Source organism: Crinia signifera, chromosome 19 (genome assembly GCF_055691185.1).
Source record: "Crinia signifera chromosome 19, ASM5569118v1, whole genome shotgun sequence".
Taxonomy (NCBI): Eukaryota; Metazoa; Chordata; class Amphibia; order Anura; family Myobatrachidae; genus Crinia; species Crinia signifera.
In genome coordinates, this window is record NC_139226.1 from 50284669 (window position 1) to 50309049 (window position 24381).

General features: G+C 44.6%; 2 protein-coding genes and 1 pseudogene across 3 annotated transcripts; 2 read left to right on the forward strand and 1 right to left on the reverse strand.

Moving 5' to 3' along the window:
- Positions 1-262: 262 nt before the first annotated feature.
- APOC2 (apolipoprotein C2) lies at positions 263-9470 on the forward strand. The gene is made up of 4 exons (XM_083162575.1): positions 263-390; positions 6030-6111; positions 6655-6805; positions 9027-9470. Exons 2-4 carry the CDS (start codon positions 6057-6059, stop codon positions 9112-9114), a joined length of 294 nt encoding a protein of 97 aa, XP_083018701.1. The 5' UTR covers positions 263-390; positions 6030-6056; the 3' UTR covers positions 9115-9470.
- Positions 9471-12178: 2708 nt separating this feature from the next.
- On the forward strand, positions 12179-22113 carry LOC146042526 (cationic trypsin-3-like). 2 transcript variants are annotated; one of them, XM_083162573.1, is made up of 5 exons: positions 12181-12309; positions 12725-12890; positions 16546-16805; positions 18308-18444; positions 21920-22113. In XM_083162573.1, the coding sequence occupies exons 1-5, from the start codon at positions 12270-12272 to the stop codon at positions 22067-22069; spliced, it is 753 nt and encodes a 250-aa protein (XP_083018699.1). In that variant the 5' UTR covers positions 12181-12269; the 3' UTR covers positions 22070-22113. The 2 variants fall into 2 exon arrangements, with proteins under 2 accessions (XP_083018700.1, XP_083018699.1); XM_083162574.1 differs by lacking the exon at positions 12725-12890 and having other exon boundaries at positions 12179-12309.
- Positions 22114-22719: 606 nt separating this feature from the next.
- LOC146041837 (ATP synthase F(1) complex subunit epsilon, mitochondrial pseudogene) lies at positions 22720-23041 on the reverse strand (annotated as a pseudogene).
- Between the last annotated feature and the right edge of the window lie 1340 nt (positions 23042-24381).

Sequence of the window (24381 nt, forward strand, 5' to 3'; positions counted from 1 at the left end):
CCAAACACAGTTTAGAAACAATTAGGGGGAGATGTATCGAATATTCTATAGTGATAAATGGGAGAGGTGGGCCATAGCACCCATCAGATGTGAAAAATGACAGAGGTGGGCCATAGCAACCATCAGATTTTGTGATTGGTCTAGCATAATCTTTAAAATAACATACAGAACCTATTGGTTGCTTTGGTTTATTACCTATATCACAATTTTGATACATGTTCCCCCTAATCTGAATGGTGCCGTATGTAAATACAGGACCCCCTGTGTTCTAGGTCATACTTTTTTATCGTTCTCTTTGTTCAGGATTCTCTAAATAGTAAAGTTCCATGAATTCTATTTGTTCACAGAAAATCTTTTATCCTGAGGTTGCGGAGACAGATTGTTAGTGAGGTATGTAAAGAGGAACCTGTGCACTGCTGCCTGTGTGTAGATAACAGCCTGGAACCCACAGTAAGAGAATTCATTTCTATTATTTTGTTGAACCCCCCCACACCCCTCCGATTGGTACTCCTTTATATGGTTGTAGAATGGCTAATCAGTATGATTTATAGGGCTGTGGCTTGGATGGGCTATTTGGTATAATATGCCCTGATATTCCTCTTGGTAGTGTTGGTAAAGATGTGTTTGGTTCCCCAGTTTTGAACATTTGTCCAGCTTACAGCCTTCATTGCCTGATAGTCTTAAACTCGGGGAAGGACCATGTATTTTAGAACGTTTTCCAGCCATTTAGTAAATGGTTGATCACTGATGTTTTACAGTATGCCCATTTAGCAAATTGTGTAGCTGCTGCTTTATTAGGTGGTACAGGTTGAGTATCCCTTATCCGAAATGCTGGGCACCACAAGCATTTTGGATAAGGGATTTGTCCCATTTTTGGAATATTTTTTTTTAACATACTTACCTGGTCCCCTGGTGGTGCCCCAATGGTCCCCCGTCGTCCACGGCATCCCTGGCAGCCTTCAGGATCCTCTTCAACGGTCCCATGGGTGCGTTGTGTGGGTTTGCACAGGCGCGCTGGTGACGTGCATCCCTGGGGCCAGAGATGCCGCTGAAGAGGATCCTGAAGCCCGCTGTGGACACCGGGGGACGTGGTAAGTATGAAAAAAGGGGCAGGGGGAACAAAAAAAACCCACCCAAAAATATTCTGAAAAACCACGGTCTTTGGAATATTTTGGTTTTTGGATATACGGATACGGGATACTCAACCTATATTCAATTATCTCGCGCCCGATCTCTCATCTGAAATTACTTGATATCATGGGACGATATTCAATTGATCACATTTTTTGGGCGCATTTCACGATCATTACGGTCAGGTTTAGCAATGCACTCTCTCATTTCAGCTCACCACCCCCACAGATAGCGAGCTGATATGCTGGTGACAAACAATTGAATACCGCCCACTAACTCAAAACCATCTAACTTAATGATAATTTTCTGCTTAAATGGATTTAACATTACATGAAATAAAAGTGATGTAGAAGCTAGGGTACACATTGAATTATTGTTGTTATTATTATTATTAGTCACAATGGGGATGAGTTGGACGCAAACCAAGAGAAAACAAATAACTGTGCACCTGGGTAAAACCATGCTGCACTGCAAGTGGGGCAGATGTAATGTGCAGAGATTTCAACAAGGAAGGAGTTTTCCCAACTTTCCCAACTAAAATGCAGCATATACAATAAAGCTACAGAACATGCAAAATCAGCCAGTATTTATTCTGCATGCAAACACAAAGAAATGTATTTGCACCCCTTGCATTGCATGTTTTTTTTTATTTGTTTTTTTAGCTCTGCCCCTAACTCAGAATCAGCCCTATTAGCACCATTAATGCTGTAGAAATGGGTGTCTGTAGTTCCTATAATCTGTATAATGGATTTAACTGTCCCAGACATATATTTTGCAGAATGCACAAGTCTAAGTGATGCACAGCAATGAGTTTTAACAGATGGAAATATATAAGTAGCCATACTTGCCTACTTTTGAAACTAGTTTCAGGGAGATTATAGTTGGGAGTAGAATATTGCACAGCGCCCCATTGAGGGGGCGTGTCATGCTCAACAAAAAGGGCGTGTGTAATTCCATATATGGAGGGATTGTGAAAAGAGATTGTGAACGTGGCACCTAGAAGCGTGGGTGTACTGCTACATCTGAGAGGAATCTTTTAAAATGACTTATATCCAAATGTAGATGAGCCCCCAAGCAGTTAAGGCCTGTACACACACATCGATTTGCTTTTGATTCAATGTTAGATTCTATTTTCTATTAGATCTGGCATTAGATCTTTCCATTCGATTTGGCATTAGATCTGTACTTTTGCATTAGATATCAAATTCGATATCGAATTCGATATACATTCATGGTACATTGTACACATTCGATTAACTAGATCGAATTCGATATTTCCTTGGATGCACAGTAGATTTTTCTGTTGGATTTTGTGAAAACGGGACTGCGCATCGAATCAAATGTAGATCGAAAGTGACACAAAATCCATTCGATTTCGTTTAGGATTCGATTTGATTTTGCTTCTATAAGTAAAATCGAATCGAAAATCAGGAAAATTCATATTGCCAGTGATGGGAGTGTGTCCCGGCGATAAATCAGGGTTGCCGACCCTCCCGGAATTTCCGGGAGTCTCCCGAAAATCGGGGCTCCCTCCCGCCCCCCCGGAAGGGTGGGCAACCCTCCCGGATTCAGGGGGGACCCCCGCTGTCCCCCGGATCGCGGCATTAAAATGCTGCAATCCTCGGGTCTCAGAGGAGGGGGCGGAGCTAAAATGACACAATCACGTCATTTTAGCCCCGCCCTCTCCACGGAGATCACCGAATTAGCTGGTTTAACAGCATGGGGGCGGGGCTTCGTGATGTCACGCTTAAGCCCCGCCCCCTGAGCGGCTACTGAATCTCTCCTCTCCGGGCTTCTCCCGGAGAGGAGAAGAAGAAAGTCGGCAACCCTGCGATAAATCGCTGGTTGTGCGCTCCCGTTCTCAGACCCATTTTACCTCTTTACTATCCAAGTGGACAGAGTGAGAATATAATAAGAGTGGCTAGTGCCATGCCAGGGGACGCAGTACACTTATACGGTGTTCATGTTGACATATGTTGATATAGACACAAAAAAAGTGAAAAACTTGTGTCGACCATGTCCATGTTGACCTTAAGCTTGTATCGACTTTCTGTCAATGTCGACCTATGATATGTCAACCATTTTCAGGTGTCGACCTAGACATTGGTGACCCCCTATACCAGGGGTGGGGAACCTCAGGCCGGTCTGAGTGGCCAGCCCACCCGCCTGGCGGCTTTGCCGGGAGTCAAGTACAGGGAAATTTTTGCAAGAGGTCGGTAGTTCTCACGAGATTCCTCTTACTCAGCAGCAGCCAGAGACTGTCAGTCCTATTCAGCGGCAGCTGCCGGAGCCTGGGACGGCTGCAGCAGGACAATTTGTAAGATACATTTTTACATATGGCCCCTGAAGGATTTTTTCCCCATACAAATGGCCCTTGGCACAAAAAAGGTTCCCCATCCCTGCCCTATACCATGGGTCTTCAAACTGTGGCCCTCCAGATGTTGTAAAACTACTAATCCTATAATGCCTTGCCACAGTTTTGCTATAAGGGAGTGTTAAAACTGTGGCAAGGCATGCTGGGATTTGTAGTTTCACAACATCTAGAGAGCCACAGGTTGGCCTATACTACCCTATACCATAACCATGTATGCACATTACAAACCAGCAGGGTGTGTTACAGATACACTCTATGCTAGAATTAATAAAGGGGCAATATATCAGACCTTCCTAAGAGGACAGATGGAGCAGTATCCCATAGCATCATATCAGGTTCCAGGTATAATGTTTTAAAAAGTACAGTACTTAATAAATGATAGCTGTTCGCTCCTAGATTGCTATGATCCTCCACTTGTCCCCTGTAGAAGATTTGATACATTTCCCCCAAGCTGCGCTCATTAAAGTTCTCCTGTACGCGATGGGCTCATGCTGGAGTCTCAAAGTAAAATAATAATTGTGATAAAGACATTTATCAAAGCCAGTAACATAACCATAAAATAAACTGCTGAGTTAGGCGAGAACTTTGCACGGAGCCTGATAAAGGACATTCACAGTGATGTGTTGGTCTGGGAGATTACTATCATTCTGCTGAATATGCTGAGTTTGCTGAATATGCCAGTTGCCTTGTAAACAGGGACATCTCTTACCTTAATGACATTGGTGCAGGTCTGTATAGTCCAGGACTCCAGGCCTTGCCAACCTGTGGCTCTCCAGATGTTGTGAAACTACAAATTCCAGCATGCCTTGCCACAGTTTTAACACCACCTTATAGCAAAACTGTGACAAGGCATGATGGGATTTGTAGTTTCACAACATCTGGAGAGCCACAGTTTGGCCAGGCCTGGTATAGTCCATGCATACAATGCAAAAGGGGGTGTGGATTTTGCAGGAGGGGGTGTGGCTTCACATTGCAACTCCTATTTTTCTCACTGCAGATGTCAGCTGCCCGCCATGTTCTCCTTGGGAACAGACGCAAAACTAAGACACCTCAGAGTGTCTTAGTTTTGCGTGCACCTACCACATCATTCGATGGTCGGTGACCATCGAAAGAGATGGGTTGTTCCCCATAGCATACCTCCCAACAGGACCCTCTCCAGGTGGGACACATTGCTCTGCTCCTGGACTTTTCTCTTAATGTTTGATTACCCTCATCTTCGTTGAATAGGTTAATTGATAATAAAGGTGCTTCAACACAGGCGATGGTAATCATACATTACCAGGGAAGTGCAGGAGCAGAGCAATGTGTCCCTCCTGGAGAGGGTCATGTTGGGAGGTATGCCAACAATACTTGCTTACCTGACCCTCTCCATGTGGGAGAAAATGCTCTGTTCCTGGACTTCCCTGGTAATGTATGATTGCCATCACCTGTGGTGAAACACCTTTTCCTAGCTCCCCACAGGTGCTGGCAATCATACATTACCAGGGAAGTCCAGGAACAGAGCATTTTCTCCCTCATGGAGAGGGTCAGGTAGGTAAGTATGATGCCAACATGCGAATGGATGTTTATGCTGCGACTGGATGTTTATCCATTTGCAGCCATGCGGCCCAATTCGGCCTGCGAATGGGGGTTGACGGCTTTTGCGAACGGCGGGCTGGGTAAAAATGACACGCAGCGATGCGAACCTCACAGCGCTGTTTGTCAACCAGAATAACCACCATTGTGTACTCCTGTGTTGCTGCATGCCCTATGGTACAGTAAAGTGATGCTGCGCTTTACAGCACCAGGGTCATGCAGCAACAGTTGATTTGAAGACTGGCAGCCCCCTGACTAGCCAGCCTCCCCCCCCCACACCTCGCTGTTATCGCCCATACACTGTCTTTCAATCACTCTAAATCATCTGTCAATAAGTTAGACTGCTCACCAATGTTTATGTAATAATGTCGTTTGATACTAGAATTTTGACTCTGTGGGGGAAGTTTACTAAGATGTGTATTCTTCTTCACATGTGATGTTGCTATGGGCAACCAATCAGAATCTACTTCTTATTTATTGAGCACCTCTAGAAAATAGTAGACAGGATCTGATTGGTTTCCCATAGCAACATCACATCAAGGATTGCCTACCCTCCTAGAATGGCCGGGAGGGACCCCCAATCCAACAAACCCCCCCCCCCATCCCTGATTGCAGCTTCCTCCCCCTCACCTCGCCATTTAAATAAGCAGATCTGCCGATCTCCACTGAGTGGGCTGGGCTAAAGTGTCACAATTGTGTCATTTTAGCTCCGCCCCCTCTGAGGAAATCAGCAAATCAGGTCATTTTCCATCATGGGGGCTTAATGACATCACTCTTAAACCCCACCCCGAACTCGTGCTGAGTGTCTTCTCTCTGGGCTTCTCCCCCGGAGAGGAGATTACAATAGTCGGCAACCCTGATCACATGTGAAGTAGAATACACATCTTAGTAAATTTCCCCCTGTATCTCTGCATCATCTCAGTTATAATATAGTCATCCCTTTGTCTAGGTGTCCGGGCAGAGATATCATAAGGCCATGATTCCAACAAAGGTTTTAGCCATTTCCTTGGTTCTGCTGCTCATCAGCACAGGTCAGTACTGTTATATTCTGTATTATTAACGGCTGTAGAACATAATGTGATAAAAAAAACTGAGCGCAGCCTGCAACATATCGAATTGGAAGGTCTGTGGATGTTCATTTTGTGCTGTAATGCAGTCATAATATCAATGTCAGGTATTGCAATATAAGATTTATCATGTGACAGAGAAAGAGTAATAATGGGGGGATTCAGGTTGGTTTGCAAAGCACATTTGCGCCGTAATGGTACTGTGTGTGTGTGTGTGTGGGGGGGGCGGACTGAAGGTCAGTTCCGGGCCCCACGAGTCTGCACACGGGCCCCCTCCTCGGTTGGCAAGTTGGCCTTTTGGAAACCATAGACACAAGCTAGAGACATAAAGGAAGATAAGTGATATTTTTTAAGTTGTTGGGAGTTTCAGTACAAGACCGTTAGACAGTATTATCTGAGGGGGGACTCTGCCTTTAATATTGTAATAATATCAGTTAAACTACTGTATATACATAATGGTATTTGTTTAGCATGTCAGTGTCTCTCATGAGTATCTTCTGTCTACAGGGATTGAGAGTTACAGGATACAAAAACGGGAGTCTCCCACATTCATCTCACAGGCACAGGATCTGGTGACTTCAACATGGGAAAATATCAATACAAAAACCCATGAACTGGTTGAGATGGCAAGAGGGACAAAGCTGGAGGAGACAGCAAAGTAATAGCATACATTAGAAAGATGTGTTTAATATAATCAAGATTCTGTACTTTATGTTGCTAAAAAATGTATTGGGTGAAACCTTATGTTACTGCAACCTCACATTAACACGCCATTAGGCTCACTGTGACAAAATGCAGCAAATTGCGGGCTCATGAGAAAGGGGATGGGGTAAAATGACCTGTTCAATTACCCCTCCATACACACCTGCTAGCAGGGCTGCACTGGCCATCTGCCACTTCTGGCAAATGCCAGACGGGCCGGTGGCCAGGTGGGGCGATTTCTTCGTGCAAGGTGGAAGCTCCAGATTGGCGCACAGAGAGAGACTCACGGGGGGTCCGGTGGCTCACTCTGTGCAGGTCCAGGAGAGAGGGGGGCATCACACGCCACCATTCCCCCCTCTCCCGGAAGCTGGGAGAGGCGGCACGCGCATGCGTGGTGCACATGTGCGCGCCTGGTTTGTGCACACGTACAACAAAGGTCTCACATGTGCACAAATGCCAGGGCCAATTCGGCGGCTCAGTCCATCGCTGCCTGCTAGTCCTGGTATTTTCTTGCAATCTTGCCCACTGTACTAGGAAGGGACCAGGATGTGGGAGATCCACCCCCTCAGAGGCAGATTTAGACCTCATGGGGCCCTAGGCAAGATACAGGTTTGGGGCCCTCATCCCTCTAACAATCCATAGCACTATATTATTGCTGCTGATTGCAGGTGGCATCGCTAGAGTACCATCGGGATTGCGTACAAATCTGAATCGGGCTCTTGGTCTTTTGGAAGTAGGCCTTATACGTGTGTCCCATTAACAGTAACCTGGCTGCCCACATACAGGGGATGAAACCATTTTGTATGTCCAAATATTTTTTTTATCCTATCAAAGAACATCAAAGGGACTTTGGGAGTGTTGGTAGGTCCATGTGATGTCATGCGGTAATCACGCAATGCTCCTCTGAAAACGTATGGGATGGCCAGAATATCTTTATGGGGCCCCTTGGACCTGCTGGGCCCTAGGCAGGTGCCTAGTTTCTTTGTGGAAAAATCTGCCTCTACCTATGAAGCTACCAGAATAATCTGGAGTCTCCCGCCCCTTCCAGGGATATACAGTCGCTATTTTGACAGTATGAAGGTATTTGGTCAACAATGGGAAGGGCGATCGTCAAAATGTCGAAATTAGTTTTCAATTTTTCAAAAACTGGCGGCATTTCATACCCTACCATCCTCTAGGGCAGGCATTCCCAACCACGGCCCTCAAGGCACACCAACAGTGCAGGTTTTTGTGATATCCAGGCTTCAGCACAGATGGTTTACTCAGAATCCCTCAGGTACTAATTAAGTCACCTGTGCTGAAGCCTGGATATCAGTAAAAGCTGCACTGTTGGTGTGCCTTGAGGACCGTGGTTGGGAATGCCTGCTCTAGGGCATGCAAGGTGATACAGTGTCCATGTCGACATACAGTAGCTATGTTGACCTTCTGCCTGTCGACCTTCCCATTTTTGATCTAATGCTTGGATCTACCTTCCAAACCTGTCAACCGATTTTATGTGTTGACCTAAGTCCTGTCGACCTTTAGTGATCGACCTAATGTATGTCACCCTTCATACTGTCGACCCTATTACCCATGCCCCTTCCAGGAGAGTAGATCAATATGAGTGAGGTTCATGCAGACTTGGTGTCAAAAGATATGCATAGGTCACTCAACAAAATAGTTGACGCATTGAAGAATCAACATCATCATTATCAGAGTATACAGCAGGTGTAGAGAGTAGAGAAAGTAATGATCGATAATCTCCTATCTGACATTTTATATGGTGTGTTTTAAAAAAACGAATGATAAGGTCCATACACACTGAGTGATTTTCGCCCGTTTTAGAGGAGAACTGGAGGTCCTCCACTAAAACGGGGGTGGAGGACTTTCCATAGCAGGACGCTATAGAAGCTGTCCACCCTGTCGCTCATCTGCTGATAATACCAGCAGATGAGCGGCCGGGTCAGCGATGATGCGGGAGCACGCAGCAGCGCTCCTTCTCATCGCTGCCCCGTACACACTGGGCGGCTTTTAGCTCAAAGTCCTCCAGTGTGTATGGCCCTACAGGAGCTGATTGGTTGGTAATACATTATCTCTATCCAAACTTTGTGATCAGCTATTTGTAAATACAGTGAAACATAAAGCCTATTAGCTTATATATAACTAACTAATGGCACACTATGAATTTCTGTTCACAGGGAGTATTTTGATTCGGTTACAAATGGTGTAAAGACCTACACCAGCATTCTGCAAGACCAATTTTACCACTGGTGGCATGGAAACTGAGATACAGCAGAACCACAATACCAGATTGGAAATTCTACCCTATCATCCCATAAAATACAGAAGAAAGAAGCTGATACATTTGTGAATATTAAAGCAGCGCTATTCCTCCCATAAGGAGCAGTCAGAACCTTGTCTCTGATACACTATCCTGGCAGGTTCCTTCCTCATGACCCCAAACATGGCTCCTCCCATCCCATTTCTACTGTTACTTCCCACTAACTGCAGGAGACAGCAGGAGAAGAGTACAATCCTTTATTTTTCTGCATTTATATAATTCTTGAAAAAAAAAAAACATCTGCTTGTTTAATCATGTAACAGGTAAAAAGAAAATAAAAAAAAATACTTTTTGCTGAGAATATGTTCCTATGCTTGTTTTTTTTATGATTCAATTATATATAGAATGTTACAATGTAGATGTATAAGGTTATAGTGAATACAGCTGATTATAGAATAATATCTACATGGGTCTCATGAATATCTGCTGTGTATCCAGGAGTGGATTGGCCACTGGTGGGCCGGTGGATATCCATTATTGATTGCAATGGGTACAAACCCACCCTCACACACTCCAAAAGCCCTTTATATCTATTCCCCCTCTGAAGTGCTGTTCCATTTTTCTTCTCCAGACCCATAAATATTAAATCATTAAATCATAGGCGTTGATACACAAGAATAGAGGTGTTATCTATTACATAATGGTCCACCACATTCAAAGGTTCTTGGTGGGCTGTATGGTGGCCTGGGGTCAAGCGGATAGAAAATTGAAGAAAGAGAATATAAATGAGTATATATGTGGACTGTACAGAGGGGATATAATGGTTAGGAATGGTATATGAGGGTTATGTAGGTGGTTTGGGAATTTGATAAGCTTGTCTGAAGAGGTGAGTCTTCAGCTTGAAGGTTTAGAGACTAGAGAAGAATCGTGTGTGTGGGAGGGCATTCCGCAGAGTGGAAAGACCTGCAATAATAATGGGAGCAAATAATGCATGTGGATGATAGGGGATACAGTCAAAATCCCGATGGTCAAAATCCTGAGGGTCAAAATACCGACAACCATTGACCGACGGTCAAAATCCCGACAAGTTTAAAATCCCGACATGGTCAAAATCCCGACAAGGTCAAAATACCAACATTTAAAATCCTGACAAGGTCAAAATACCGACATATAGAATGTATACAGGTGAAAAAGTCAACATGACTTTCGGTCGACAGGTTGCGACGTCGACATGGGTTTTTTCACTGTTTTTTGACCCGACATGTGCCGACAGGTGGTATTTCATGCCCTACCATCCACTAGGGCGTGGTGGGAGAATAAAATAGTGTGCTCGAAGCCTTGCGAGCAAAGCGAGCGATGCAAGGGGCTGTGGTTGACTTCCAACTGTGTCCATGTTGACTGTGTTGACATTCGGGTAAAAAAACTTTACATTCTATATGTCGGTATTTTGACCTTGACGGGATTTTAAATGTCAGTATTTTGACCATGTGGGGATTTTGACCGTCTGTCAATAGCTGTCGGTATTTTGACCGTCAGGATTTTGACCGTCGGGATTTTATACCGAATCCAATGATAGACGTAGATCTTATAAAGAACGAAGAGGAGGAGTTGGGAGATATTTTGAGATTAGAGAATAGATGTACGTCAGTGTACTGTAGTTTGGATTCTGGCCTTATTTGTGAATAAGAGTATTTTATATGGAATATGGTAGAAAACAGGTAGCCAATGGGGGGACCAACAGAGCAGTTTTGCAGACGATGAACATCTGGCGAGTTCTAATGAAGATTAGCTGCCGCTGCATTCATAATGGATTGCAGTGGTGTGAGCCTGTATTGGGGAATATCAATGAGGGAGATCATAAGAACCTGGAATAGAGTTTTAGCAGCGTCTTGTGTAAGGTATGGTTGTATTTTTTATACGTTTTTAGATGCATGTAGCATGATGATGTCACATGTAGCATGATGATGTCACATCAGAATGAGCACAGTCCATTCACAGTATATTAATCCTCTACAGTTTAAACTTTGTCCAGTATAAGCAACTGTGACTGTGACATCGTTATGGTGCTACTCTGCTCATGTCCACCAGAGATGTATATAAAATAATATCATGTTGCAAACAGCTGATTGGGAATACACTGAAACCACAATACAAAATCTCTATAATACTCCCTACAGCAGTTGTCCTTAGTTCTTATGGTCTCCTTTGATGAGGTTGTGTCTCTTCCATGTATTGACACCTGGGAATCACCCTGGTCCAGAGATGGAGTCTCCTTACTTGTGTAGACCCAATAGTATATCGCTCCCAAAAAATTAAATGAAAAAACACTCATGGTGCATATCAATGTAAAATGTTTTTTTTTTGTAGAAACAACACAAATACAATATAACTGCGTACCGGAAGGGGGCCTCTCCTAGGTCTGGCTTGATCGCGTTCTGTAAACAAGAAACAGGCAGATCTCCATTCTCATTCCTTGGTTACCACTGAAAAGAAAGGGAGGGTTCAAAGTCTCATAGTGTAAAACCTTAAATACTTTATATAAAACAACATACAGTATAATAAAACAGAAAACAATCTTAGTACCGTATGGGGTCTTATATAATAAGGCGTTTGTGGTCGTACAAAGGTGGTGGATGTTCATACCCAGGTAACACCATCCAAGTATCGGTCAACAAGCACATCAAGTATCCGGGTTCCCACACGGTTATAAAAACAGACTCCTGTACCACAGACTCCTGTACCACCAACGCGTTTCGGCCGTCCTCAGGGTGTACCTTGTTATCTGCGTGATTTTCCATTTTGTAACTGGGCTCTAGCATTTTTCCGTGACTCTCTTTGAAGCTTATTTATAGCATTAAGTAATCGGTAAGCCATTTGTATTAAATGTATCAAGTAGTGAAAGAAGATACATTTACAATTGCTCTAACATGACAAGTGTACATAGTAGATGAAGGCTCCCAAACATTGGCCCAGATGTGGTGTTTGCAGATTGCATGGGAACATGCAGGTGTCTGGAGATGAGCCATGTCAAGGAACAAGCTGCTGGGTCTGGGCTGATAAGGTTCCTATAAATGATCTCCACAACTGGCCTGAGATCTTTCAAAACTTCCAAAAGATCGGAAGGTAACATCAGCAAAAGCGAAGGTAACATCAGCTAAATATGCTCCAACTCTGGCTGTGGATGTTCCTAGGGGTTGCAGGTAACTTTTATCAACACAAATACTCATATTACTGCTTTATGATTATGCTTAATGTACAGGATCTTAAATAAAAGTGTGTATGGATCATTAAGACCAGATTAGAAGATGCTCAGTAGACTTTCTGTCTGCCACAGTGCTCAAGTCGGTGGTCATCATACAGCGGGTCAATAGCTCGACCTCAACTGAAGGATTCTTATGAGTGCTGCCTATCCTTCTCTGACTACGTATAGGGGTGTCACACCCAAGGAGGGCACCTAAGCATGCTATATCAAATTCAATGCTTGTTCACTTCTTCTTTCTTTATAAAGTTTACAACCTATCCACCCAATCAGGCCTCACCCTCTGGCCTCACCCTGCCTGGGATCAGCATATTGGTACTATGCCCTATTTATAATGAAGGTTGATTCATTTGCAGCTGCCGCTCCTCTGGGTGATGATGATGATAAGATTATTGGGGGCTACGAGTGTCCCCGCAACTCACAGCCCTGGCAGGTTTTCTTCACCTACAATGGGCAACGTTGGTGTGGAGGATCCCTAATTACTGCCAGGTGGATCATTTCAGCGGCTCACTGCTACAAGCAGTAAGTATGGTACATGCTACTTCAGCACACCCCAAACACCAAGAACACTGGTCATCAGAACAATTATAATACACTCTGCAATCTAACATGGAGTAAATACTTGTTATTAAGGTAACAATTTTAATATTTAGAGGGACATTTACTAAGATGGGAGTTCTATTTCACATGAGATGTTGCTATGGGCAACCAATCAGAATCTACTTCTCATTTATTTAGCACCTTCTACAAGATAATAGATAGTATCTGATTGGTTGCTCAAAGCAACATCCCATGTGAAATAGAACTACCATCTTAGTAAATTTCCCCCTTAAACTGTTTCTTACTAGTGTGAGGCCTTGAAGCAGTTGGGTTGTTCTGGCCTGGTGGATTCCTGCTCTGTACTTGAGCCTAAGAAATGTTAGGAACCCAACTGGCTGTGGTAGGTGGCTCCATATTCTGCATAGAACCTCAGTTTGACTACTGGTGTTCTTGGTGTTTGCGGTGTGCACGTGCATTCTATCGTTTTTTCAGTGAGGTAGGGCAGATCTATATTATGTTGAGAACTAGTGTGTACAGTATACATTAGTGCCCTCATCTGTTCTATACAGACTAGGACAGTACAGAAAAGCATTAGTAATTATTGTCTACAATCGTTTCAATCATTTATTTGTACTTTTCTCCAATAATCACTGCAATGATTTGCCTTTGATTTGGAAAACCTCATGTGTTATGCTGGGTTGCATTAAATATCTCTGGGCATCTTTGGGAACATACAGTATTATGGGGCCGATTCAGCCCCTTTCCTGATGTTCGGGATCTGCGCATACACAAATATGCGCAAACTGCTTTGGTGAGTTTCACTCTCGTCGAGCCGTTCGATCCAGGAGGGGCAGATTGGGGGTGGACAAGGGGCAGTAACAGAGGAAAACCCAGTGTTCTATGGGCATCCCTGTAAAAATGCTGGTCTTTCCCCTGAGAATGCAGGCCCGCCCCCAATTCAGTGATCTGCGGGCATCTGAAAAGTAAGTACTTACTTTTCAGAGCAATGGGGATGTGATGCATGCTAGTGATGGGATTCGCGAGCCGGGGGGGGGGGGGGGGGGGAAGCGTTCGGCCGGGCCAAGGTAGCATTTAGTTGCTCGCTAGGCTGCAAATATATGCAGCCTGGCAGACAGGTATGAATCAGGCCCAATATGTGTTCCAGTGACTTGTGGTGGTGCCATCACGGGCACCCGCACCTCAGCACCACCACCGCTGCAGACACCCTTAGTCCCCTCGCTGCTGCCTCAGCCGGGTACATGCGACAGGGGAGGGGAGAGCTGGGTAAAAGCAGCACTGCCAGAAGCATAATTGACAGGGGCTGCTGTGATTGGACAGCAGCTGGATCTGCTGTCCAGTCACAGCAGCCCCTATCAATGAAGCACTCCTAGAAGTGCTGCCTTTGCTGTTATTTTTAATGGGCTTTTTTAGCCCAGGCTTATCCCCGCCCCAAGCCCTGCCCCCCACTTCATCCCTTTACACTAGTTAGTGGGAGGCATCGCTTATGGTGCCTCCTAAACTAGTGTAAATACTACAAATTACTGAAATAATACAAAGAAAATACATATGGCACAGAATATGTGTTATAGGTATATTCTTTGTATTAAATTAAACAAAATGACAAGGCAAGCACTGCCTCCCTGCCTCCCCTGACTGCACGTCCCTGATGTATTCTGAGGTCTGGGGTTGCCTTCAGTTGAGTTTCTCCTTCCTTCCTTTCTAATTTATTTTTTAACCCATTTTTAGTCATCGATCATAAGAACAACTATCAGATTATCAGGGGAAGGTTGAAGTAGGCGGATGATTTATTATGCTTTGCAAAATTAGCAGTTACATGTTTCTGATGTTTTATTTTATTTCTATAATGTGGGTTATATATTATCTCAAACATATTTTTTGGTTAAAAATGGATTAAATATATCCTACTCTTTCAGGCCTTTATCTCTTGATCTGACGCAGCTTCCACTAACACAAATGGTAACGGCCTCACTTCTTCTTTCACATATCGTTCAGTGACCCATCCATGGTAGATTGTAATCACTGTATGCAGTGACTGCACCTGTTTCCATGTTTTCTTGATGCAACAGTGAAACAAACATAACAGTAGCTTTTTTGTTTCATCAAAACACTGAAAACATTTTAAAAAAAATAAAACGAACTCTAGCAAAACACAACAGTCCTATGCTGCTTTCAGACCGCATATCTGGCTTTGACCCTGTATTTGGAAACGTTTCCAAAAACGGGTCTGCCAGATAAAACCCCTTTCACACCGCAGCACTTAAACGGTATATTACCGTTTAAGTGCCGATTTTTTGACACTGGCAGACCCGTTTTTGGAAACTTTCCAAATACAGGGTCAAAGCCAGTGCAGCCTTCAGCCCTCCCCTCCGTGCAGCTCCCCCCCCCTCGCGCGTGTCGACGCCCCCCGCGCATGTCGACGCCCCCCGCGCATGTCGACGCCCCCGCGTGTCGGCGCCCCCCCCCCCCCGTGTCGACTTACCCCGTGCCGGTACCTCCGTTGTGGATCCCGGCACTGCAGCTCAGTATGCTCGGAAAGCACTTATGAAAAAAGTGTCTTTCAGAAAATGGCTGCCCCATAGGAAACCCAGTTTAAAAAAACTGTCTTTCGTATGGGGGCAGCCATTTTTTGAAAGACACTTTTTTCATAAGTGCTTTCCGAGCATACTGAGCTGCAGTGCCGGGAACCACAACGGAGATACCGGCACGGGGTAAGTCGACACGGGGGGGGGGGGGGGGGGGGGCGCCGACACGCGCGGGGGGGCGTCGACACGCACGGGGGCGTCGACACGCGCGCGGGGGGTGTCGACACGCGCGCGGGGGGGGGCTAAAGTGCTGTGAATACTTAATGAGCGCTCATTGAGTATTCACTGTGCTGAATTTAGGACCCAGCTCATTGGCTGGGTCCTAAATACCGTTTCAGAACCGATTTTGAGCCTAAAATACCGTTTTTTTCTAACCGGTTAAGTGGTCCTGCACCTTTCAGACCGCACACATTACCGTTTTAAAACGGTAAAAAAACGGCAATATACCGTTTTTAAAGTGCGGTCTGAAAGGGGCACTAGAGACACTGAAAACAGTTAGGGGATGTTCAATTAGAATAGATTTGAATAAGGTGCCAGTGTTCCAATCAGTTGTTGCAACTTCCAATGTTGCAGATGTTTCTTCAGGCTCAATAAAGGTGCACAGGAAACTGTATGGTGTCACATTAATATAGTTATTGGTGCACAGTCGCAGGTTGTGACTGCTCATTGTCACTTATACGTTGTCCATGTCGACCAGAAAAACTCATCATGAACCATTATCCATGTTGACATTTCCCATGTTGACCATTTGATGAGGATGACCTTTTAACCATGTCACTCTAAATCATGTCAACCTTTTTCATGTTTCAACTTTCTGCCTGTCAACCAATAGTGTTCGACCCATTGACAGTCGGCCTTATGCTTGTTGACCTCATGATCCACTCCCTTGCTGGACAGCTCCTAAGAAAATTTTCGAATGGTCACTTTTAATTAAAATAGATTTAGGTTATGCGGAACATGCTAAAGACTGCAGTATATAAAGCTAAATGCTAGTTGGATTTGCGTGCCTTATAACCCTTGTCTTGTTTGTGTAGACCGAAGACCCTAATTGCTCACTTAGGAGAACACGATACGTCCAAGGAAGAGGGGACAGAGCAGCACATCCAGGTGGAGAAGGCTTATCAGTACTTCTACTACAACCAGTATAATACAGACCATGATTTCATGATGGTTAAACTAGCTGAGCCTGCCCAGTTTAATCAGTATGTCCAGCCGATTCGCATTGCCGGGAGTTGTCCGACCGATGGGAACCAGTGCCTAGTGTCAGGCTGGGGAAATCTAAGGACGTCTGGTGGTAAGTTTATTTCCCTAGTCATTCTTATACTAAGAAGACTGGTCAGATATATCATTAAATTAAATGTATGTTAGGAAACTATTATATAGATTATAATTATTATTGGGGCAGCACGTATGGTGTAGTGGTTAGCATTACTGCCTCACAGCGCTGAGGTCATGGGTTCTATTCCCACCATGGCCCTAACTGTGCAGAGTTTGTATATTCTCCCCGTGTTCACGCGGGTTTCCTCTGGGTACTCCGGTTTCCTCCCACAATCCAAAAATATACTGGTAGGTTAACAAAAATTAACCCTAGAATGTCTGTGTGGACGTGTGGTAGGTAATATAGATTGTAAGCTCCACTGGGGCAGGCACTGATGTGAATGTTCAACTATACTCTGTAAAGCGCTGCGGAATATGTGTGCGCTATATAAGAAACTGTTAATAAATAAATTAAAATTAGCAATTAGCTCAATGCTTTCCTGCTATCCACAGGTGCTGTACCTGTTGATAGCTCCACCCCCTGAGCTCCCAGAAGCCACCCCTGACTTACTGTATGCCGCCAGCGAATATGCAGAACAGAACCTCACTGTCGCAGTATGCGCTGCAAAGGAGGGCAGATGTATTAAGCCCGGTGAAGAGATAAAGTGGAGATAAATAACACACCAGCCAATCAACTCCTAACTGTCATTTTTCAAAATAGTTGATTGGCTGGTGTGTTATCACCTTCTTTTTCTCCACTTTATCTCTTCTCTAAGCTTAATACATCTGCCCAGGGCCGGATTAAGGTCTGTGGGAGCTCTGGACAACAAAATTTGTGGGGGACCCCTCCTCCTCTCCTCTCACCCCCCTGGTGGAACTCACCAGAGTAGTTATTCTCACTGCCCATCAGAGTCTGAGCTGCTGCACCAGCACGGCCTCTTCATGGCGTCTGGGACATGGGGGGATCAGGTGGGGAGAGCGGGGTAGGACACCCAGGAGACAGTGTGACAAGAAAGCAGGGCAGCAGGGAGATGCGGGGCTTGCAGGTGAGTGGGAGAACACAGCATTTATCCCCCAGCACTGCTGCAATGCTTCCCAGCATGCTGTGGTGGATGGGCAGTGGCAGGGTCCCTGCGGTGGATGGGAACTAGTCCAGCCACCACAGGGATCCCCTGCCCACCCCTGCTGCCTGCCACCCAACCACCACCTGGAGTGTGGGGGCCCCGGGGCGACCACCCCTAGCAGCACCGTGGTGGATCCGCCACTGCATCTGCCACAGTACCCACTGGAGAAGGCAGCAATACTGGATCCATGGATACCGGATGGTATTGCCGGAAGGGCATTTATTCATGTTATACTTATTAGCAGAGCTAAATATCACATGGAACCAATTCAATTTATAATGATAACTAACTATTCCCTTTTCTTTAGACATGAATAGACCCCCCGAAATCTGATACCCAACAAAAGCAAATAAGTTAAAAAACGATATATAATCTCTGATGACGTATAATTATAATAAATAGGTTTATGTTGCAGTGCAGTATCCTGATTCTCTGCAATGTCTGAATGTTCCCGTTCTGTCGGATGCCAGCTGTAAGTCTTCTTATCCAAACAAGATCACCTCCAATATGTTCTGCGCTGGTTACTTAGAGGGAGGAAAGGACTCATGTCAGGCAAGTATAGCCAATGGCAACACAGAAGTTTCAAATGCCTAACGGACTGACAGACATTATTAACTGAGTGTCCGGTTTAGATTTCCATGTTTATTGTTGAGAAGCGGAAAATTAACCCTTTGCGTGCCAAGTGAATTAGTCAAAGATGGTGTGAAAATTGCCCAGCAAACATTTGGATCAGTGGCGTAACTATTAATTCTGCGCCCCCCTGCCCAAAATGCAGGGGGTGCCCCCCAGAATTCATATAACAAATGTGAGTGATGCTGGCATTTTTAGCTGATATTTTACATATGCCTCACAAAGCTGTTGGCACTCAAACGGTTAAAAAAGCTGAAAGGTTACATATGACTATTGTTCTAACCAACCAGAATATATTACCTAGTTAATGTCATCTGGGATTATCTGTAAAACACATCTATTATATAATATTCTGCGGTACCAGTCTAGCACTGACTCAGTAGAGAGCTGCAAGGAGGCTCCGCCCCTCCCACCCCGTTGAAAGCTCTCACTGGCTGACTGCCTCCCACACAGCACTTCTTCTTCTCCCAAGCAATATTTGGATTGCAGGAATGTTCTCTGAATCCCTTTAGGCAACAATCCCGAACCCCTGCACACTTGGGACTCTAGGGATCACTCACCCCATGATCCCATCACCTGCATGGTGAAGGGACAGATGAGAGAGGGAGAGGAAAAGGACAGAGAAGAGCAGGCTCTGAAGGCAGTCATACCTTACATGGTGCCAAGTGTAATATGCAGACAGGGCTTGCTGGAGGGGCCTGGTAGGGGCCCTGGTCTGACCCCTCCCTTCCCTAACCCACACACAATAACACCTTCAACCGGGGCATTACTAGTCATTTGTGGGCCCTATAGCAATATATGTAAAGGTCCCATGTACTACTCATTGCCAAAACAAAACTCACTAAAAGCATGGGACAGACAGGGAAGAGTCAGCAGCTGTACCTATACTAGCTGCCCTTTATATTGGCCAGCTTCATCACTCCTCTTATAACCCATTAAAGCAGGGTTGCCGACTTTAACATTCTCCTCTCCGGGAGAAGCCCGGAGAGGAGAGTTTCAGCAGCCGTTCAGGGGGCGGGGCTTATGAGTGACATCACTAAGCCCCGCCCCCATACTGTTAAAAGCAGCTAATTCAGGGATCTCCATGGAGGGGACGGGGCTAAAATGACGCGATTGTGCCGTTTTAGCTCCGCCCCCTCCTCTGAGACCCGAGGATTGCGGCATTTTAATGCCGCGATCCGGGAGTCAGCGGGGGTCCCCCCTGAATCCGGGAGGGTTGCCCACCCTTCCGGGGGCCGGGAGGGGGTACCCGATTTTCGGGAGACTCCCGGAAATTCCGGGAGGGTCGGCAACCCTGCATTAAAGCAATCATACTCATCAGTAATATTCCCCCACCACATGATTAATACAAAAGTCCTCCATTCATAACATGGTTCTTCCTATTCTTATACAAGATCAATCTTTGAATAACAATATGCAAATGTCTATACAGTGTATAATAAATAATTATACATTTTCTATTTTATGATCTGCTGCACTGTATAATTTGTGCATACAGAAAATGGTTAGCATTACTGCCTCACAGCACTGAGGTCATGGGTTCGATCCCCACCATGGCCCTAACTGTACAGAGTTTGTATATTCTCCCCGTGCTTGCGTGGGTTTCCTCTGGGTACTCCGGTTTCCTCCCACAGTCCAAAAATATACTGGTAGGCTAATTGGCTCCTAACAAAATTAACCCTAGAATGTCTGTGTGTGCGTGTACATGTGGCAGGGAATATAGATTGTACGCTCCACTGGGGCAGGGACTGATGTGAATGTTCTAATATTCTCTGTAAAGTGCTGCGGAATATGTGTGCGCTATATAAGAAACTGGTAATAAATAAATTAAAAAAAATACAATAACACAATTGGTAGATATAAGCCTCATACACATTAACCGAGTCCCTGTCGACACCAATATTGGCAGCGGCGGGGACCCGACGGGGTGTCGGTACACACACTTGCCAATGCCGGTCGGATAGGAAGCAATGGTCATGCTGCAGCTGCAACATGGCTGTCATTAAGGAGGACACCCTCATCCGAACCTGTTCCGATGAGGGAGGGGGAGTGTAAACAATATAGCTTAGAAAGCCCTTTCTGTGAACAATATCTTAGTGTATATGGGGCTTTACACACAGAAAGCTTCAAAGAAAACGTCAACAGCCAGCCAATCAGCTCCTAACTGTCATGTTACAGGCTGGGTTTGAAAAATGGCAGGTAGGAGCTGGTTGGCTGGTTGTTTATTACTCTCCACTTTATGAAGCTTACTGCATCCGGCCCTAAATCTCCTTTCCATTGTAATGTAATGTTAGCTAATTCACTTGAATGTAATAAAATCACTGAAGGAAATAAGGGGGCACATTTAATAAGATGGGAGTTCTATTAAAGATGGGGTGTTTCCCAAAGCAACCAATCAAATTCTACTTAATCTGGTACTTGTTTCCTAGCACGGCGCCTACGATTTTCAATCGTATGGCATCTTATGCATTGTATCGCATGCCATATAGCCGAATGCGATGCGATTTTAAATTGTATAAGCACCCCCACTATCAACGCCAACACGAAGCGTGGCAAGCGCAGCAAGCCCGCGAGGGTCGGCGGTATGCGTCCTCCGACCTTTTCATACCCCCACTATCCACGCCGGCGTGGAGTTGATTCCATATAGTGTGGTGAGCGGACGCATATTGGTTTACATGTATTCTGCTGCGCTCGCCACGCTTCGGGCTCATTGGCTCGCTGCGCTCGCCACACTATCTAACATCAACTCCACGCCGAAGTGGATAGTGGGGGTATGAAAAGGTCGGAGGACGCGTACCGCTGACTCTCGCAGGCTCGCCACGTTTTGGGTTGGTGGTGATAGTGGGGGTGCTTTTAACATTGTAAGAACCCATTAGGGTGCTTATACAATTAAAAATCTTATAGGGGGGCAATTTCACATTGAAAGCACCTATTAGGGTGCTTATACAATTTAAAATCATATCCCATTGCATTGTATGCCATTTTATGCCATATACGATGGGATACGATTTTAAATTGTATAAGATCGGGTGCCATCGCATCGCATACCATTGTAAGGCTTATGGTATGCGATGCGATGGGCGCCCTGCTAGGAAACAAGTACCCTTTTATTTATTTAGCACCGTGTAGAAGATAATATATGGAATCTGATCACAGTATAAAACATTTCGTACATCAGACACATACAACGTGGTATCCGACGGCTCACATCAGGGCATGGGAAGGTGCACGTATATGTCTGAGACAGCGACAAGTGGCTTTTTCACTTTGAATCATCTTTAGTCTGATATATAGTGGGAAAGTTGTCTTGCAATAAAGAGTTCATGACATTGCAAATTCATAATGAAACCCCAAATGTCTATATGCAACGTACCATGATTTATGTATATTTGTGCAGGGTGACTCCGGTGGACCACTGGTGTGCAATGGAGAACTATATGGAGTGGTGTCATGGGGCCAAGGTTGTGCCCAAAGAGGATACCCCGGCGTCTACGCCAAAGTCTGCATCTATAGTGACTGGATACAGAATGTTATTGATAATTATTAATGATGAACATAAAGAGTGTATTAAAGCATCAAACATGAATAGTTTTTAGTGTTTCTGAGTGTGTATGTTTTTGTCAACCGCCTGTGGTTACTAAGACTACAATACTAATAATAATAATGAAACACCAGAAGGTATAAGCCACAAATGTCTTACCACAGACCAGATGCAATTCAGTAGTGATACATACAGCATAAAACTGAGATATGTTGGAACACCTGTTCGGGGAATAACTATACCACAACATTCTACGGCAGTTTAAAGTTTCTGGTTTTGTTTATCACTGACTTAATACAACCATTAGTGTTCTTATATTTATTAATAATAATAATAATAATGATAATAAGTGTGAAAACTTCCTTCAAATCTTCAGGTTGTGGTTGTGTCAAGCTATAGAGGAAAATTGTTGACATGCTGTAAATTGAAGTTATGCAATTTAATTATTTGTGATCTATTTTATTTGTACATGGAACATTCTAAAGGTCCATACACACTGGGCAATGTATGGACAGCAATGACCGCTGTCATCACTAGAGGGAACACCGCTAAGTGCATACACACTGAGCGGCTTTCCCCCTGCCCGGCGCGGTCGTGGGGGGGCAGATGGTTATGCCTAGCGCAGCACTAAACTGAATTATTATATATGAGTCAGTTTAATGTAGAAAGGGGACAACAACAAATGCAGACACATTCCTCAAGCAATCAGGCCCCATGGGGTCACTTCCTGAATATTATTTTCGAAAGCTCAGGCTTCTTTCTTCGGTTTGACGACCCTCACGTTGGCAATTGCCGCTTTATCTGCCTCTGCTTTAAATTGTGGTTTGAGTGCCGCTCTTACTGCCTGCACACAAATCAGGAGAGTACCGTATATGATTGAGCCCGGCTTGTCTCCAGTACGCAACCATGATTCTAGCTGTAATGGACCCGATTAGTGACCGAGCTGAGCCTGAGAGAGTCTGATAGAAGGTCAGGAGAAAAGACGGGACGGAAACCAAAGTGGTGTTCTGAGAGGCTTTCAGCTCAAAGTCACCCAGTGTGCATGGGCCTTTAAACACCTTTGGTGGAATCTGCTGAATGTTCTATTTTCTCCCCATATAAGGCTCAGGGTATTATCTGGTGTAATGTTATCATACATTTCTCAGTTCACTGAAGTCATGGGTTCAATTTCCACCATGGCATCAACTACTGTATGTGGAGTTTGCATATTCTCCCTGTGATTGTATGAGTTTCCCCGGTACTCCAGTTTCCTTCCACAATCCAAAAATATACTGGTAGGTTAATTGGCTTGCAACAACAACAAAAAAATATATAAATCAGCGGAAAAAGGAATTGGGATTAGCCTGAGCACAGGTTGCACCTAATAGGATATTTAAGTGTAGATATATTTGGTGTAGATGAAATTTATTGTTATCTGAATCCACAATAATAGATTTACGACACAGCCATATTGATTGCTTCAGTGGAGGTGCTACCTGGAGAGCAAAATTATCTGAACAAGGCCAGAAGGAGAAACGTTTCAATACAGCAACTGCAATTTTTACTGAGAGCAGCTATCTCGGACCAGAGTTTTGCGGCACACTTTGTTGTATAGTCAATCATAAGTATTTGATAGTGTCAAGGTGCAGTAATTCTATTGGTCATCGACAAGAAAAAAAAAACAGGAATAATGGCCAATTTAACCTACTTAAAAAAAATTCAATTGAAGGTATATTCGCAGTGCATGTAGAAACAAGAAATCTCTAAATAGAGAATAATAGTTACAAGACCCTTAACTGTAGCAAGTGAATAGTAACAAATATCTATATAGATATTATTGCAACAGTCTTTTCACAATTCAAGTATATATTAATACAGTGGTCTCCAACCTTTTTTGGGGCCTGAGCTACTCGAGACAACATAAACCGCCTGAAGAGCTACTAAAGTAAAAAAAAAAAAAAGAAATCTGCCTAATAAACAAAAAATGCCCTTTACACATTATGCCACCCACTGTAATGCCCGACACAGTATGCCACATACCACAGTGCCCCCGACACAATATGCCACACACTGCAATATGCCGCATACATACCTCCCAACTAGGGATGCCAATCCCGGGGCATTTTTTCAATCCCGGGATCCGGGATTGAAAAATGCTCAATCCCGGGATTCCCGGGATCCCGGGATTGGCATCCCCACCAAAGAAAAACATTTTTAGCATAGGACCCACCCCGGCCGACCCGCACATCTACTTACATTAGGGTGTGGGCGGGCGGCCGGGAGTGGGTTTTGAGGTGCACGGTGCCTCCCGGCAAGTGCACCTCCATAGAAGACAGCAG